Source organism: Rhincodon typus, chromosome 22, assembly GCF_021869965.1.
Source record: "Rhincodon typus isolate 14 chromosome 22, sRhiTyp1.1, whole genome shotgun sequence".
NCBI lineage: Eukaryota > Metazoa > Chordata > Chondrichthyes > Orectolobiformes > Rhincodontidae > Rhincodon > Rhincodon typus.
In genome coordinates, this window is record NC_063353.1 from 17,759,626 (window position 1) to 17,773,202 (window position 13,577).

General features: G+C 38.3%; 1 protein-coding gene across 2 annotated transcripts in view; it reads right to left on the reverse strand.

Annotated features, from left to right (window-relative positions):
* Positions 1–9,174: 9,174 nt before the first annotated feature.
* Positions 9,175–13,577, reverse strand: part of uhrf1bp1l (UHRF1 binding protein 1-like) — a 121,699-nt gene continuing 117,296 nt past the window's right edge. For both annotated transcript variants that reach the window (XM_020515300.2, XM_020515292.2), the window contains 2 exons: positions 12,121–12,320; positions 9,175–10,204 (listed from right to left, as the gene is read on the reverse strand). In XM_020515300.2, the coding sequence (XP_020370889.1) occupies positions 10,073–10,204; positions 12,121–12,320 (332 nt within the window). In that variant the 3' untranslated portion in view covers positions 9,175–10,072. The remainder of the gene's footprint in view (positions 10,205–12,120; positions 12,321–13,577) is intronic.

Here is a 13,577-nt window from a genome sequence, read left to right on the forward strand (position 1 = left end):
TCTCTCCCTATTTATTTCAGAACCCCCTTCCCCTCCCCCATTTCTGAAGAAGGGTCTAGGCCCGAAACGTCAGCCTTCCTGCTCCTCTGATGCTGCTTGGCCTGCTGTGTTCATCCAGCTCTACACCTTGTTATCTCTGAATAATTGAATATGTGGCTGGCAGAAAGATGGGCATGGGATTTATGAGGTGTTAGGACTGAATCTAGGACAAATGTGACCTGTACAAAAAGAGAGAGAGACAGCGGGATGGCTAGTGGTGTAGTGAATAGAGACAGTGGATGCAGTGATGATCTTTTGTAATTCTATATATTCTATAAGGATTCCTGTCGACCAGAAAGTCACAAATGTAACCCCACTATTTTAAAAAGGAAGAACAGGGGAAGTGCAGAACTATACACCTGTAAGATAGACATCCTAGTAGGTAAAATGTTAGAATCTCTTACAAATGACGTGATAACTGGGCACTTAGAAAAGAATGGCAACATTGGGCAAAGTCAACATGAATTTATAAAGGGGAAATCATGTTTGACAAACATTTTAGACATTTTGAGGTTGTTCTTTTAGTGAAGACAAAGGAGAATCAATGGATGTGGTGTATTTCGATTTTTAAAAATCTCACGCAGAAGATTAGCAAAAAAATTACAGTATATGGGATCTGGGGGAATATACTAGGATGGGTTGAGAATTGGATAATTGTTTATCTTGTGGTTTGATGCCACACTATGGGTTTGGGTTCTTTATAGTAAGAACTGCCTTACAGTTAAACTTAAAATCGGTATTTACTGCAATACATGATAATCACTGATACATCAGTCTCTGGCCTTATACTTACATTAGGTAAGGGATAATCTGTCTTCTTCATGTGTTTATGCCCATGTGCTCTCTTCTTAGAGTGTTCTGACTCCATATACACGCTGTACTATTTATGTTCCGTGATGTGTACCTCAGTGACATCATTGCAGGATTGCTATAGAATCCTGAAGCCCCTTACACAACACCCATTCCCAAGCTTTCATTCCTTATCATAAACATTGATTAAGCTTGTGTACATTATCAAATGAGTTACTTAGTTTGCTCCTTTTTACAACATTTATTGTACTTTTTTTCTTAACTCTTCTACCCTGTCCCCAAGGCTTTGACATTGAACCAGATGAATAAGTCTATTGCTAGGTATAGAAACACTTGAGATAAAGTTGGTGACCTTGCATTCCTCTGCGGCTCCCATTAGATCAGAGCTTCTTGCTGAGGGTTTGCCTTGTTGTAGTGTGGGAGTTAAGGGGGTAGTATTTGATTGGGTGCAATAAACAACACCTGCTATGGCAATGTCACGGGGCCTTGGTTTAAAACAAAGAAGAATTGGTAGGGGACAGGCCTGACGCGAATGTGCTCCTCTCAATGTCTGTAGCCATGTAGATTATATTCCTTTATTCTGAAAATAGTTACAATAATGCACGAACCTTAGTTTTGATCATTAAACAAGAGTTCTCTGTTTAGACTAGAAACTGGCTATCTTCATCCACACTATAACAGTTTAGGCTTGAATGAACCCACATATGCAACATGGTGAGCATGGTGTAGTGACAGCAGTGAACTCTTGCCACCACTGAGTGATCAGCACAATTTCCAAAAAGATGCCAAGTGAGAGCAATTAGATTTCAATCTTTCAGGGTAAAAACGCGTGGTTGACCCCAAAGACATCAAATGAAACAGATAATGCTGGTTGCTGATGACAATGAACCCCCCAAACTTTGTGGCAACACTCAACCCCACAGAAATCCCTCAGACAACAATGCAGAAGGCATTTCAACCCTGATAGAAGATGCACCAGAACAGAACTAAACCTTCTACTTCAAGTCAGTGGAATGGGCTGCAACATGAGCCTCTGGTTTCCAGTCAGGGTTGATGGAGAGAACCAACCAGACATTGAGGAGTGCAGCCAAAAAAATCCATTGCATAAAAAGGAGAAACTTTAAACAGTGCAGTAAGTCAGGCTGAAACAGCAGTAATCTTAAAAAAAAAGTTACAACTCCATTGGGCACATGGACACAGCAAGGTTGGCTGCAGAAAAGAAGCTAAGAGGTGACGAGTTAATAATTGATTCCGTACAGCGAGCATCGCCTGCAGTGTTCATGTCACACAGACATGGTCAGAAGTAAGGTAGGAGACTGACTGAGACTCATGAGTGTGCTCCTGTGAGTCTGTAGTAATGTAGATCATGTTCAAATAATCTGCAAATAATTCAGTACCCTTCATCCTATTCATTAAACAAGACTCTTCCAGTTAGTCTAGAAATTTGGCCCTCCTCATTCATGCTTTACTACTTTGGACCTGTGGTGCAAGAAAGACACAACATGTCTGTTAGTGCTCCTTGTACGAATCAAAATCATCTTCTGGAAAACAGGATTTGCAAGGTGTAGTCCTGAATTTCTAAGCTCACCCTACTTCTTACAAAGCCCCACAACATTGTCAGTGACTTAGAAAATTACCTATTATAAACCAGCATATGCGATTTAGATATGATTGAATGGTCCTTGTATACAGAAGTAGGCAAATTCTAAGCTTCTGAATAACATTTTAAGATGATTCATTAGAGCTGCATGTTATTTCCATAGAGATAGTAAGAACTGCCGATGCTTGAGTCAGAGACAACACAATGTGGAGCTGAAGGAACACAGCAGGCCAGGCAGCATCAGCGGAGCAGGAGAGTTGACATTTCGGGTCAGGACCCTTCTGCAGAAATGGGGGAGGGGGAAGGGAGCTCTGAAATAAATAGAGAGGAGGGGTAGTTATTTCCATATGTGATTTTGGTGAAATAGTTGCCAATTCCATAAACTTGCACTTCCAGGAGGGAGTGCACTTGCAGTTGCACACTCCGCAAATCTTCATCCATAAATTTTAAATTGGCAGAGAAACATGGGTCACACATTCGTTATGTGTTCTTTGAGTTGCTAAAAAGCAGCTAATTATGAGAACTTTCTTATAGTTAACAACTAAGAGGAGAAATTTTAAATAGCTGAGAAAATTGTCATAAATGTTGCAAAATAGTATTTATACCTGATGGACTCTTGGAGAAGGATTAGTTAGTTTAATATTTGAAACATTGCATTAACTAAAATTTGAACACATGACAATTCACTTTTTATTTGCTCATATTAATTATTTGTAAAATGACTACCATCTAAACTACAGAGAACACAAAATTATTAATGTTTTGCTTGGCCATGGAATTAAGACATTATAAACACTATATTTACCAAAATAAAATTGCACAGATCAGCTTCCATCTTTATGCAGAAAGCACTGAGAACTAAAACAAAACAGTACAACATTAAAATAAATTGATTAGTTTCCTATGGGAAATCTTTTTGGAATTATTGAACTTTTTTTATTTTGAGTTTATAGTTCAGTCTTCTCACTTGAAAATTATGTTGGTGGTGACAAACACAAGTAGGTATTTGGTAGCATAGAACTTAAGCATTGCTGAAAAGACATTTTTTCAAAGGTTCTCATCTTGCACTCATCAGGAAAATCACAAGATTACTAGCATGAAGATGAAAAACATCATGCTTTCTGAGGAAACAGTACCTAATCACTGCGAAGTGAGCTCTGATTAGAATAGGTTTTGCCATGGAGAATGTACCAGTTGATGACTGACAGTTAGCCAACAAACTTTGTTTAAATTTGAACCATGTAGTTTCACTCTGCTTGTTCAAGGCCTTGCCCTAAGGAATCAACCATAGAATGCCTTTTGTCTCTTTTGTTTAGTTGAAACAGGTGCCTTGTATGTAAATGTTTTTTGTCTGCAAAAAACAGGGCCCTGTGTATTATGTAAGCATTTTCAGCACACTCAAATGCATCACAAATGAGAGCCCAACTGACCAGCATAAATTGGTTGTCAGTATAATTATTAGTCCATTCAGGAATATTATGTTATCCAATCACAGAATAACAGACTGATTCTGAGGAAGCGTCACCAAACCCGAAACGCTAACTCTGATTTTCTCTTCATAGATGCCACCAGACCTGCTGAGCTTTTCCAGCAACTTCTGTTTCTGTTCCCGATCTACAGCATCCGCAGTTCTTTCGGGTTTTTATTCTAATGTTGCACAGTCTGTTTGGTTGTGGCCCATGTTTCCAAACTCAAATCAGCCCACACTTCCAAGATTCAAAACACTCTGTTTGAGACTAGATATGATTCTGTGGTTGGTCATAATTTGCTATGTAATCCTGAGTGTGATAAGAATTAAAACTCATCCAATTTAAGATTTTCATTTGGGCTTGTAGTGTGGTGCACTTTCACGTAATGGAAGCTACACATATCAATGCACAAGGTCATGGAGTTTGGAGACAGAATGAACATGCACACACAATGCACTAGTTCCGACTTAACAAAATAGACTGCAGCCATTCTCTGTTTTTTTTTTCTCCTTGACCAAAGTCAACCTGCCTGGTTTAAAATTAAACAAGTTTGGCTGTTAACGGTCAGTCATCTTCTAAGTCATGGATTCTCCATGGCAATGCCAATTAAAATCCACTTGTCAACCAATCAGCAGTCTTTTCTCATACAGCCTTAAAATGTTGTTCACCTTTGCATCGGTGCTCATGCAAATGTCCTAATGAGTTCAAAATGAAAATCTTCATAAAAATGTGTCCTTATTCAGCACTATAAACACAAATGTTGCAACTGTTGTCTTTGTGACTTTGCTTCTTTAATTCAAGACTTAAGTTACTATAACTTAGCATTCCTGGTATCAATCTAGCAAACCTTCAAGAAGGAAGTCAGAGCCCTTCCCTGGGTCAAATATTATTCTTATAGTGAACAATAGAACAACAATGCACATGACTGTATATTATTCCTTCATGGGATGTGAACTTTGCTGTCTGGGCCAACATTAACTGTCCATAACCATTGTACAAACTGTATCCACTGTATCCACAAACTGTGATTGTACAAACTGTGTCCACTTATTCAATATATGATGTTGCTAATCCTTTGGAGTGGTTTTCTTGGTTAGCTGCTTGATAACAATGGCTCTTCAGAAGATTATAAGGTACCTCCTTCAACAGTTGCCATCCATGTGCTGTGGGTACACCTACGGTGTTGTTAGGAAGGAAGTTCTATATTTTTAATGCAGTGATAATGAAGAAATAGCAACATAATTCCAAGTCAGGATAGTGCTTAGCTTGGAGGGAAGATTGCAGGGTGTAGTGTTCCTATGTGACTGTTGCCCTTGTTCTTCTAAATGGTAAACATCATAGGCTTAGAAGTTGCTGCAGTGCATCTTGCAGATGGCGCATACTACTGTCACTTGTGTAGGAGATGAATGCTGAAGGTGATGATGGGGTATTGATTAAGCAAAATACTTTTTTTTCCCTGAATAGCGTCATGTTTTTTCAGTGTTGTTGGAGCTGTACTCAACCAGGGCAGGTGGAGGTATTGTATCACACTCCTGACTTGACATGGAGAAGGGAGACAGGCTTTGGTGAGTTAGTCAGAATTTGTGACCACTGACCTGCTCTGAGAACTATAGTGTATGTTTGGTAGATAAGTAATGTTAGACACCCTGTAATTTAAATAAGGTTCAATGTGGTCTAGTTTTGATTGTCTAGAGTTGGTAAGGGTTTTTTCAGATTCTCCCCATTAATAAATCTTTTTTAAAATTGTTTATTTCTTCTTCCAGAGGATTAGACTGGGTAGGCATTGAGCAGCTGTCTCACGAAGGGCATCATCAACATATTGGAAAAGTTGGATGGACCAGGAATCTTTTTGTGTCTGTGTTTTGTATAGTCCAACTGTCATGAGCATAAATTCAACATTGCTTTGTTGCCTTCCAACTGAGTGCCTCCATTATGTAAAATCCAGATTCCAGCTTATTCTTTTAAACCTTTCTCCTTGTATTCCCCATTTTAATTATCTTGTATAGAGTGATTTCATGTCTTGATATTTGTGCAACAGGAAGACTTGTGAATGGGACATAATAGGAAATTCAAATTTGCTTGGATTTCCTAGGATTGCCTCCATTACCGATTCAAGATAAATCTCCAGGGTGGATCAAAGTTGACCCTGGAAGATCAGTGACACTGAGTAAAATCTGATGCAATCGATTTTTAAAATCTAGAATTAGAAACAAAGGGGTGCATCTACTTCAAGGTTACACATCCACTCATCCTGGGGTTTGAACTGTACATTGTGCCTTATCAAGTGGCACCCTCTAATCTTTTTGAAATTAGATGGGAAGTACTGAGTGCGAAGAGACCAAGTACAAATTATTACAGTGCTCCACCACTGGCGGCTGTGTCTTCAGTAACCTAAGCCCCAATTTTCATATTCCTTCCCTACAGATCTTGACCTTGCTTTCCTCTTTTAAACTTCCGAAAAATTATACCTTGCATCAAGCTTTTGATCATCTAACCAAAAATCGCCCTACGTGGCTTAGTGTTATCCTTTATAATTCTCGTGAGGTCTCTCAGTTGATTCCACTACATTAGATTATAAGAAATAGGTACAGGAGAAGATTGTTTGGCCCCTCGAGCCTGCTCCACCATTTAATAGGATCATGGCTCATCCAACATACCCCATGTCCACTTATGTGTTTTCCCTGTAATCAATTACATTAAATGTGCTAATTAATTAGTTATTTTACAGATTATGTGAGTGCACATCTCAAATTTCCACAGAAATCTCCCAAGTTACTGCAGTAACTCTCTCAGAAAATCAACAGTGGCCTAGACAGGTGATTTATTTGCAGTGTGCAAGTTAGCCCAAAGTCTTTCCTGTAGTGTTAGAACAATCTTATTTTTCCTCACTTTTTGACAAAGTAACAAGCCCGCAACATCATTGCGTCTATCTGTTGCAGGACTGGTTATTAAAATTCCGTGCCCTGATTAGAAAACAGATTCAGTGACCTGTTAATACATGCATGCACAACTGATTAATATCGAGCTTAAATTTTCTACATGGAAGCCTGGAAAGAGACAGATACATTAAAGCTCAGGTTGAAGATCAGTCTCTTGAACTGTGGTGGGATTTAAATGTAAATCCTGTCTCTCAGAATCCTATCCAACAACTTACCCACTACAAATGTCAGACTCAACGGGTCTATAGTTCAGGGGCTTGCCTTGTAGCATTTCTTAAATAAATGCACCTGACCCATGGCTGTGGATGACACAGGTATCTCGACTAGTGGCCCTGCAATTTCTTCCTTAGCTTCCCACAATGTCCTGGAGACTGATCTGCCTTTTGTGTTTCAAGATATTCAGCACTTACTCTTCTGTAATGTGGACTGTTTTCAAGACATCACTATTTACTTCCCCAACTTCCATACTTTTCTCCACAGTAAATACCAATGTAAAATATTCATATACTGTATATCATTCATCTCCTGTGGTGCTACACATAGGTAGCCTTGTTGATCTTTACAGGGCCCTATTCTCTCTCTGGTTGCTCTTTTGCCCTTAATGTACTTGTAGAACCTTATTGGATTCTCCTTAACCTTATCTGCCAAAGCTATCTCATCCTTTTTTTGCCCTGCTGGTTTTCCTCTTAAGTATGCCCCTACTCCCCCTATACTCAGGGGATTCACTTGATCCCAGATGTTTATACCTGCCATATGCCTCTTTACTGTTGAGCACAGCCTCAATATCTCTAGTCATCCCATATTCCCTACTCCTACCAGCCTTGACTTTCACTCTAACAGGAACATACTGTCTCTTAAACTCTCGTTATCTCATCTTTAAAAGCCTCCCACTTGCCAGATGTCCATTCACCTGCAAATAGCCTCCCCTAATCAATTTTTGAAAGTTCTAATACCATCAAAACTGGCCTTATTCCAGTTTAGAATTTTAACTTTTACGCAAAACCAACCTTTTCCATAACTATTTTAGAACTAATAGAATTTTGATCACTGGTCCCAAAGTGCACACCCACTAACACCTCAGTCACTTGCCCTGCTTTGTTTCCAAAGAGAAGGTTGAGTTTTGCTCCTTCTCTGGTAGGTACATTCAGATAGAATCCAGAGTTTGGAAACAGGCCCTTTGGCCCAAAGAGGACACACCAACCCTCTGCAGACCATCTCAACCAGACTCATGACCCAACCCTATCCCTGTAACCCTTCCTTTCCCATGGCTAATGCACCTAACCTACACATCCCCTAAACACTATGGGCAATTAGCATAGCCTGTCCACCTAACTTGCACATCTTTGGACTGTGGGAGGAAACTGGAGCACCCAGCCGAAACTCACACAGACAGTTGCCAGAGGTTGGAATTAAACCCAGCTCACTGGCATGGAGAAGCTGCACTGCTAACTGCTGAGCCACCATGAACACACTTCAAATTTTCCCCTTCCAAGCCCTTAACACTTTGGCAGTCCCAGTCAATGTATGGAAATTTAAAATTCCCCTCCAATTACAAACCTTTTATTCTTACAGCTATCTGAGATCACCCTACATATTTGCCCATCAGTTTCCCACTGACTATTGGGGAGGGGGGCTATAGTACAATCCCATCAAGGTGATCATCCCCTTGTTTTTCTTAGTTCTATCCCTATAGCCTTATTGGACAATCCCCTAGGAATATCCTCTCTAAGTACAACAGTGATCTTTTCCTGTCTTGCCTCCTTTTCTATGGCATTAATACCCTGGAACATTGAGCTGCCAATCCTGTCCCTCCCTCATTAAAATATAACAAAACAGCTGTGGATGCTGGAAGTCAGAAATAGCTGGAAAATCTCAACTAGAAAACCATTCTATGTAAATGTTTTTACGTACATTGGATTAAACGTTTAAGGTAGACTCTAGCAGTTTTGTCCGGAGAAAAGTGTCCAGTTGGTTGACTTGCTGGAGCTACACTCATACAGACAATTGGAGAATATTTCAGCACGTAGACTTGTCTTGTAGATGGTGAACAGATTTTGGGGAATCGGAAGCTAAGTTACTTGCTACAGAATTGTCAGCCTCTGACCTATGCCTCTTGCCATAGTACGAAATGGCCAGTCCAGTTACATTTCTATTCAGTTACAACCACATATTGATTTATTGCATCTCTGAAGTCAATACAGTAGACGAGTACTCCAGTAGGAATCAGTGCCCAAAAGAACAGGAAAGGATATTAGAAAAAAAAATAAAAGCACAGACAGGTCTGATCCTAAGTGGAAAAAAAAACAGAACACATGACTTGATTATGCTCTTCTGTATTTCTTAATCGGCAATATGAGAAGTGAAAGAAAATAGCATATAGTATGGGTGAATTAACGGCAATAAGAGAAATATTAAATTAAAAAAAGACAAGATATCACCTTCACTTAAATGGCATGAGGTACCTGCCGGAACATTTCTGTGCTTTGATGTTTATTTCAATACAATCTTTAATACAATTATTCATGGAAGAATGTTGCAATGTTGTGCAAAGGTTGATTGCTTCAGATATGCATTGTATTATCTTCAGTCCATCCCTATTGATATTCAAATGTACAGATGAATCTTGCACTCAACCTGAAGTCAAGCAACAATGGTGTCTGCCATAATTAAACAAAGCACACGCATACTTAAAATGTTACACTGTACATATTCTATATCACAGATTTTACACAGAAAAACTGTTAGATACATGATCAAAGTTAATTACAGTGCAAATTCAGACTTCTTAAAAAAAGACTTGCTCTGGAATAGATACTTTTAAAAAAATTCTTGATGGTATACCAAAACACAGCTCAAGTGTACGAAAGAAATTTCTTTCCCACAATATTTTATTTCAACCATATTTCAAATCCCTTTTTGACAGAATTCATTCTGGATTCAAGTGAAAATCAGCACCATCAGTATATGGAGCAAAATTTAACAAGCTCGATCATATTTTAGTTTTATTTACTGCTTGAAATGGATCAAACAGATTTGATGTTTATTTTTCACATTCAACAAAATATCTGTCTGCAACAGATAAAGCAATTTTCTTTACAGTTTGTTCAATGCTCAGCATATTGTTATCAACATAATTAGCAATTTTTAAAACCAATAGCAGCTGGTGATACCTATGTTCCAAATTCACAGAACTCCTTCTGCTTCTAAGTATTTGGCTATGATTGGAGTTCAATGTTAACCCTCTTGATTTGATGTATCAATCTGTCTTTTTCCATCTGAGCCTCAGCAAGAGCCATCTTAGCTTTGGCCAACTCCTGTTTCAGACATTCATTTTCTTCCAAAAGTAACTATGAAGAAAAACAGAAAATTAATACATTGCTGCTGCACTTTTGGTAGGCCACTAAATACCCTCCTTTTATTAATTTTCTTTGCCATGTAAATACACTTCCAGCCGTCAGAGTGAGCAAATAACCAGCCAGTATTACCCTGTAGGCTGCAACTCGAAGTATGTGAAAGTTACTGACACTTAATACCAAAGAAGCAGCTAAGATTGGAAATGACTCAGTAATCGTCTTCATTCGTAGAAGTTCCAAATCCAACATGTTGGTCAGCAGTTTAAACAAACAGCTAAATGTCAGGAACTACAGCATATGCTATCTAATGGCTGAAGGGCAACACTATCTACTATCCCTCTATGTAAAGATTTAAGATGCTTTCCCCACTGGATTAATTTCTCCCAGTTTTTTAATGCAGGAATAATCCCCTTTAATTTTGTTTCCCTCCTGAGATACAAAATGTGGTCTGCCAAACATGTTAAGAGAGTAAATTCTTTGATGAAATTATTAGTAAAACATTTAGTTTATACGCTGCTTCTGTTTGAGCTACTCCTGCCAGGAGATCTGATGTTGTGGTATGCTGTAGCTTCTCCATCTTGCACCATTCACGCACATCCACTGCAGCTCGTCTGCAATCACCCACATGCACCCATGTATGCCTTGGTTAGCCTGTCTTTTTGCTGCCCTCCAATTTTCTGAGGAAGAGATCTCTACAGGTTTTCAGCTCTGATCAAATGACCAAAAGTCTGGCATTTCCCTTTCTGGATATTACGTTTGAGAGTTGCTTTTGCTCTAACAATCTCAAATACCTCTTCATTTGTATTATGGACTATATATGGATTTTCTTTCTTATTCAGTCACAGGATGTGGGCGTCTTTGGCTAGGCCAGCTTTTAATGCCCTTCTCTAATTGCCCAAAAGGCAGTTAAGAGTCAACCACATTGCTGTGGGTCTGGAGTTACGTGTAGGCTAGACTAGAGAAGGATGACAGATTTCCTTCCTAAAAAGGACATTAGTGAACCAGATGTGTCTTTCCAACAATCACCAATGGTTTTGTGGTCATTAGACTCTCCATTCCCAATACTTTATTGAATTCAAATTCTAGTCATTTACCATGGCAGGATATGAACTCAGGTCCCCAGGACGTGAGCTGCATAATTTTGACATCCACATTTCAAAAAAGTGTATAAATGATTGAGATTTTAAATAACTCAACAACAGATTATCCATGGATTTAAATACTTAAGTACAAAATGTACAGGACAGTTTTACATAGTATATTGTAATTATTTGCACACTGAAGTGATCATGATTCGGTGCTGTTTCTTAATTTATTTTAATGTTTGTTTATGACTTTGTCATGAATAATTACTTGTTTTGAACAATGATGATTTTTTGAATGAACTGAATGTCCACCTACTGAGTCCAATTTTAAAGTCTGCAGGTGATTCCTCCCTCTCCAAGGACCCGAGAATCCTACTCGCCTCCCGTGACACATTATCCTGAGACCCCCAGCTCGGGAATTGATCCTTCCCCTCCCTCAAAAGTGAGCCAACATCCCCTAGCTGAGCCTAAACACTCCATCACTTCCTACTTACTGGCACCTTAACTACACACTTGCATTACATGCTTATCCTTTCACAAGAACTGTCAAAGTAGCTGTCTGTGATGCTGGACCATACGGCAAATGAATATGGCAACTGACGGCCGTGAAAGAAAGGGGCATTATTTGCTCTCTCCTGACTGTTCTGTTTTGAGGGATCTGTCAGAACAGAAGTACAGCTCTGCATTTCTGAAGGAGGCCTGATTGGAATCTCCTGTCAGAAAGGTGGAGCTCTTTTACTTCGTAGCAAAGAGAAGCAAAGTGGCAATCTGCATGCAAACACTGCTCCTCAGAAAATCCAGTCCATTATTCTCACTAGTTCTTACCTGTTCCCTATCAGTTGAACATCCATCAGTTGACTTGACTCCATGATTTGGCTGTCCAGGTAAGTTTGACTTCAGTAGATCTGTTTGAGTGGATTGTGACACATATCTGATCTCCTTTGATTCATCACATTTTAAGCAGGATAACACTGTTTGTTTTGTATATTTACTGTTTGCTGAGTTCTGACTAGATAGCTGGACACCTAGATGAGAGAAGTACAAGTAAATAATATATCATCCAGATTTAATATAAATAGGAGCTAATAAGAATCAATTAGAAAGCAAGTCAGGCATTTAATCACAATGCCTAAAAGTCATTTTTTTTTATAATTCATAAATTAGACAGGATCAAAAATATAAAATATACACACAAATTATTAACCTTGAAACATACAAATTCTGTAACTTTTCAGTGAATGAAACACAAACCAAACACAATATTTAAAAAAAAAACACCAAAAGACAAAAGATTTCGATTAAACTGGATTTGAGATTAAATTCGAGTTTATTGTCAAGCGTACCCAGAATATACATTGACACAATGTTCCAAACATAAATTAAAAACTAGATTACCTCCACGACAGATTTAGAAATAATAGATTCAACTCAAATAATATCAGAACGAGAGAGTTCAAAAGAAATGTTGTCAATAGAAATTTTCTGCAACAGGGAAATTATTTCTCAGTCACCATAATGTGCCAGATAGTCTCGCAGTTTATGTAAAGCAGATTCATGTTTACCGGTTATCATGATAAATTGAGAGGAGTTTGTCATGGCTCGGGTTGATGTTAAGTTTATTTGCATTGCAGTGCTAATGTTTTTTTTAAAGAGAGATCTATTTGTTTAAAGTAAATAAGCTAAAAGCTGAGTTAATTAATCTTAGATTGGTAGTAAAACAAAATCAGTTACAACATGTTACTAACCTTGACAGCAGTGCAAAACAGAAATACAATCAATAAAAGTACTACAAAATGTTTAACTCTTGATCTAAAACTGAGACCATTAATTCCTGAGTGACTAAATGCTACTTTTTAAAACAAAATTATTTTATATAAGTGGGAATTGTATTTATTAGAACAGCATACTATTAGAATCTTGTTTTATTCTGGAATAATTAGTAGTTAGAGGGGGTTTATTCGGATTGTCAATAGTTTAGTTAATTTGTTCACTATTAGAGTTAGATAAATAAATTGTTACTTGTTGATTGTATACTGAGTGTCAGGGATTTATTTTATTTAACCACTAGAAGTTGCTGAAAGGCAGGTTACACCACTTTTCACACTCCTTTTACAGAAATAGGTCAAGGCACTCCTCTTTTGGTGCTTTGGTTTTAGTTCACAGAGGGGGAGTCAACCTCCCTTCATAACAATTTCATCTTCGAATATAAACCCCTACTCAGACAGAGTTAAGGGATAAATTTTTTAAAAAGTCATAATTTTCCAATTCGATAGCTTCAACAG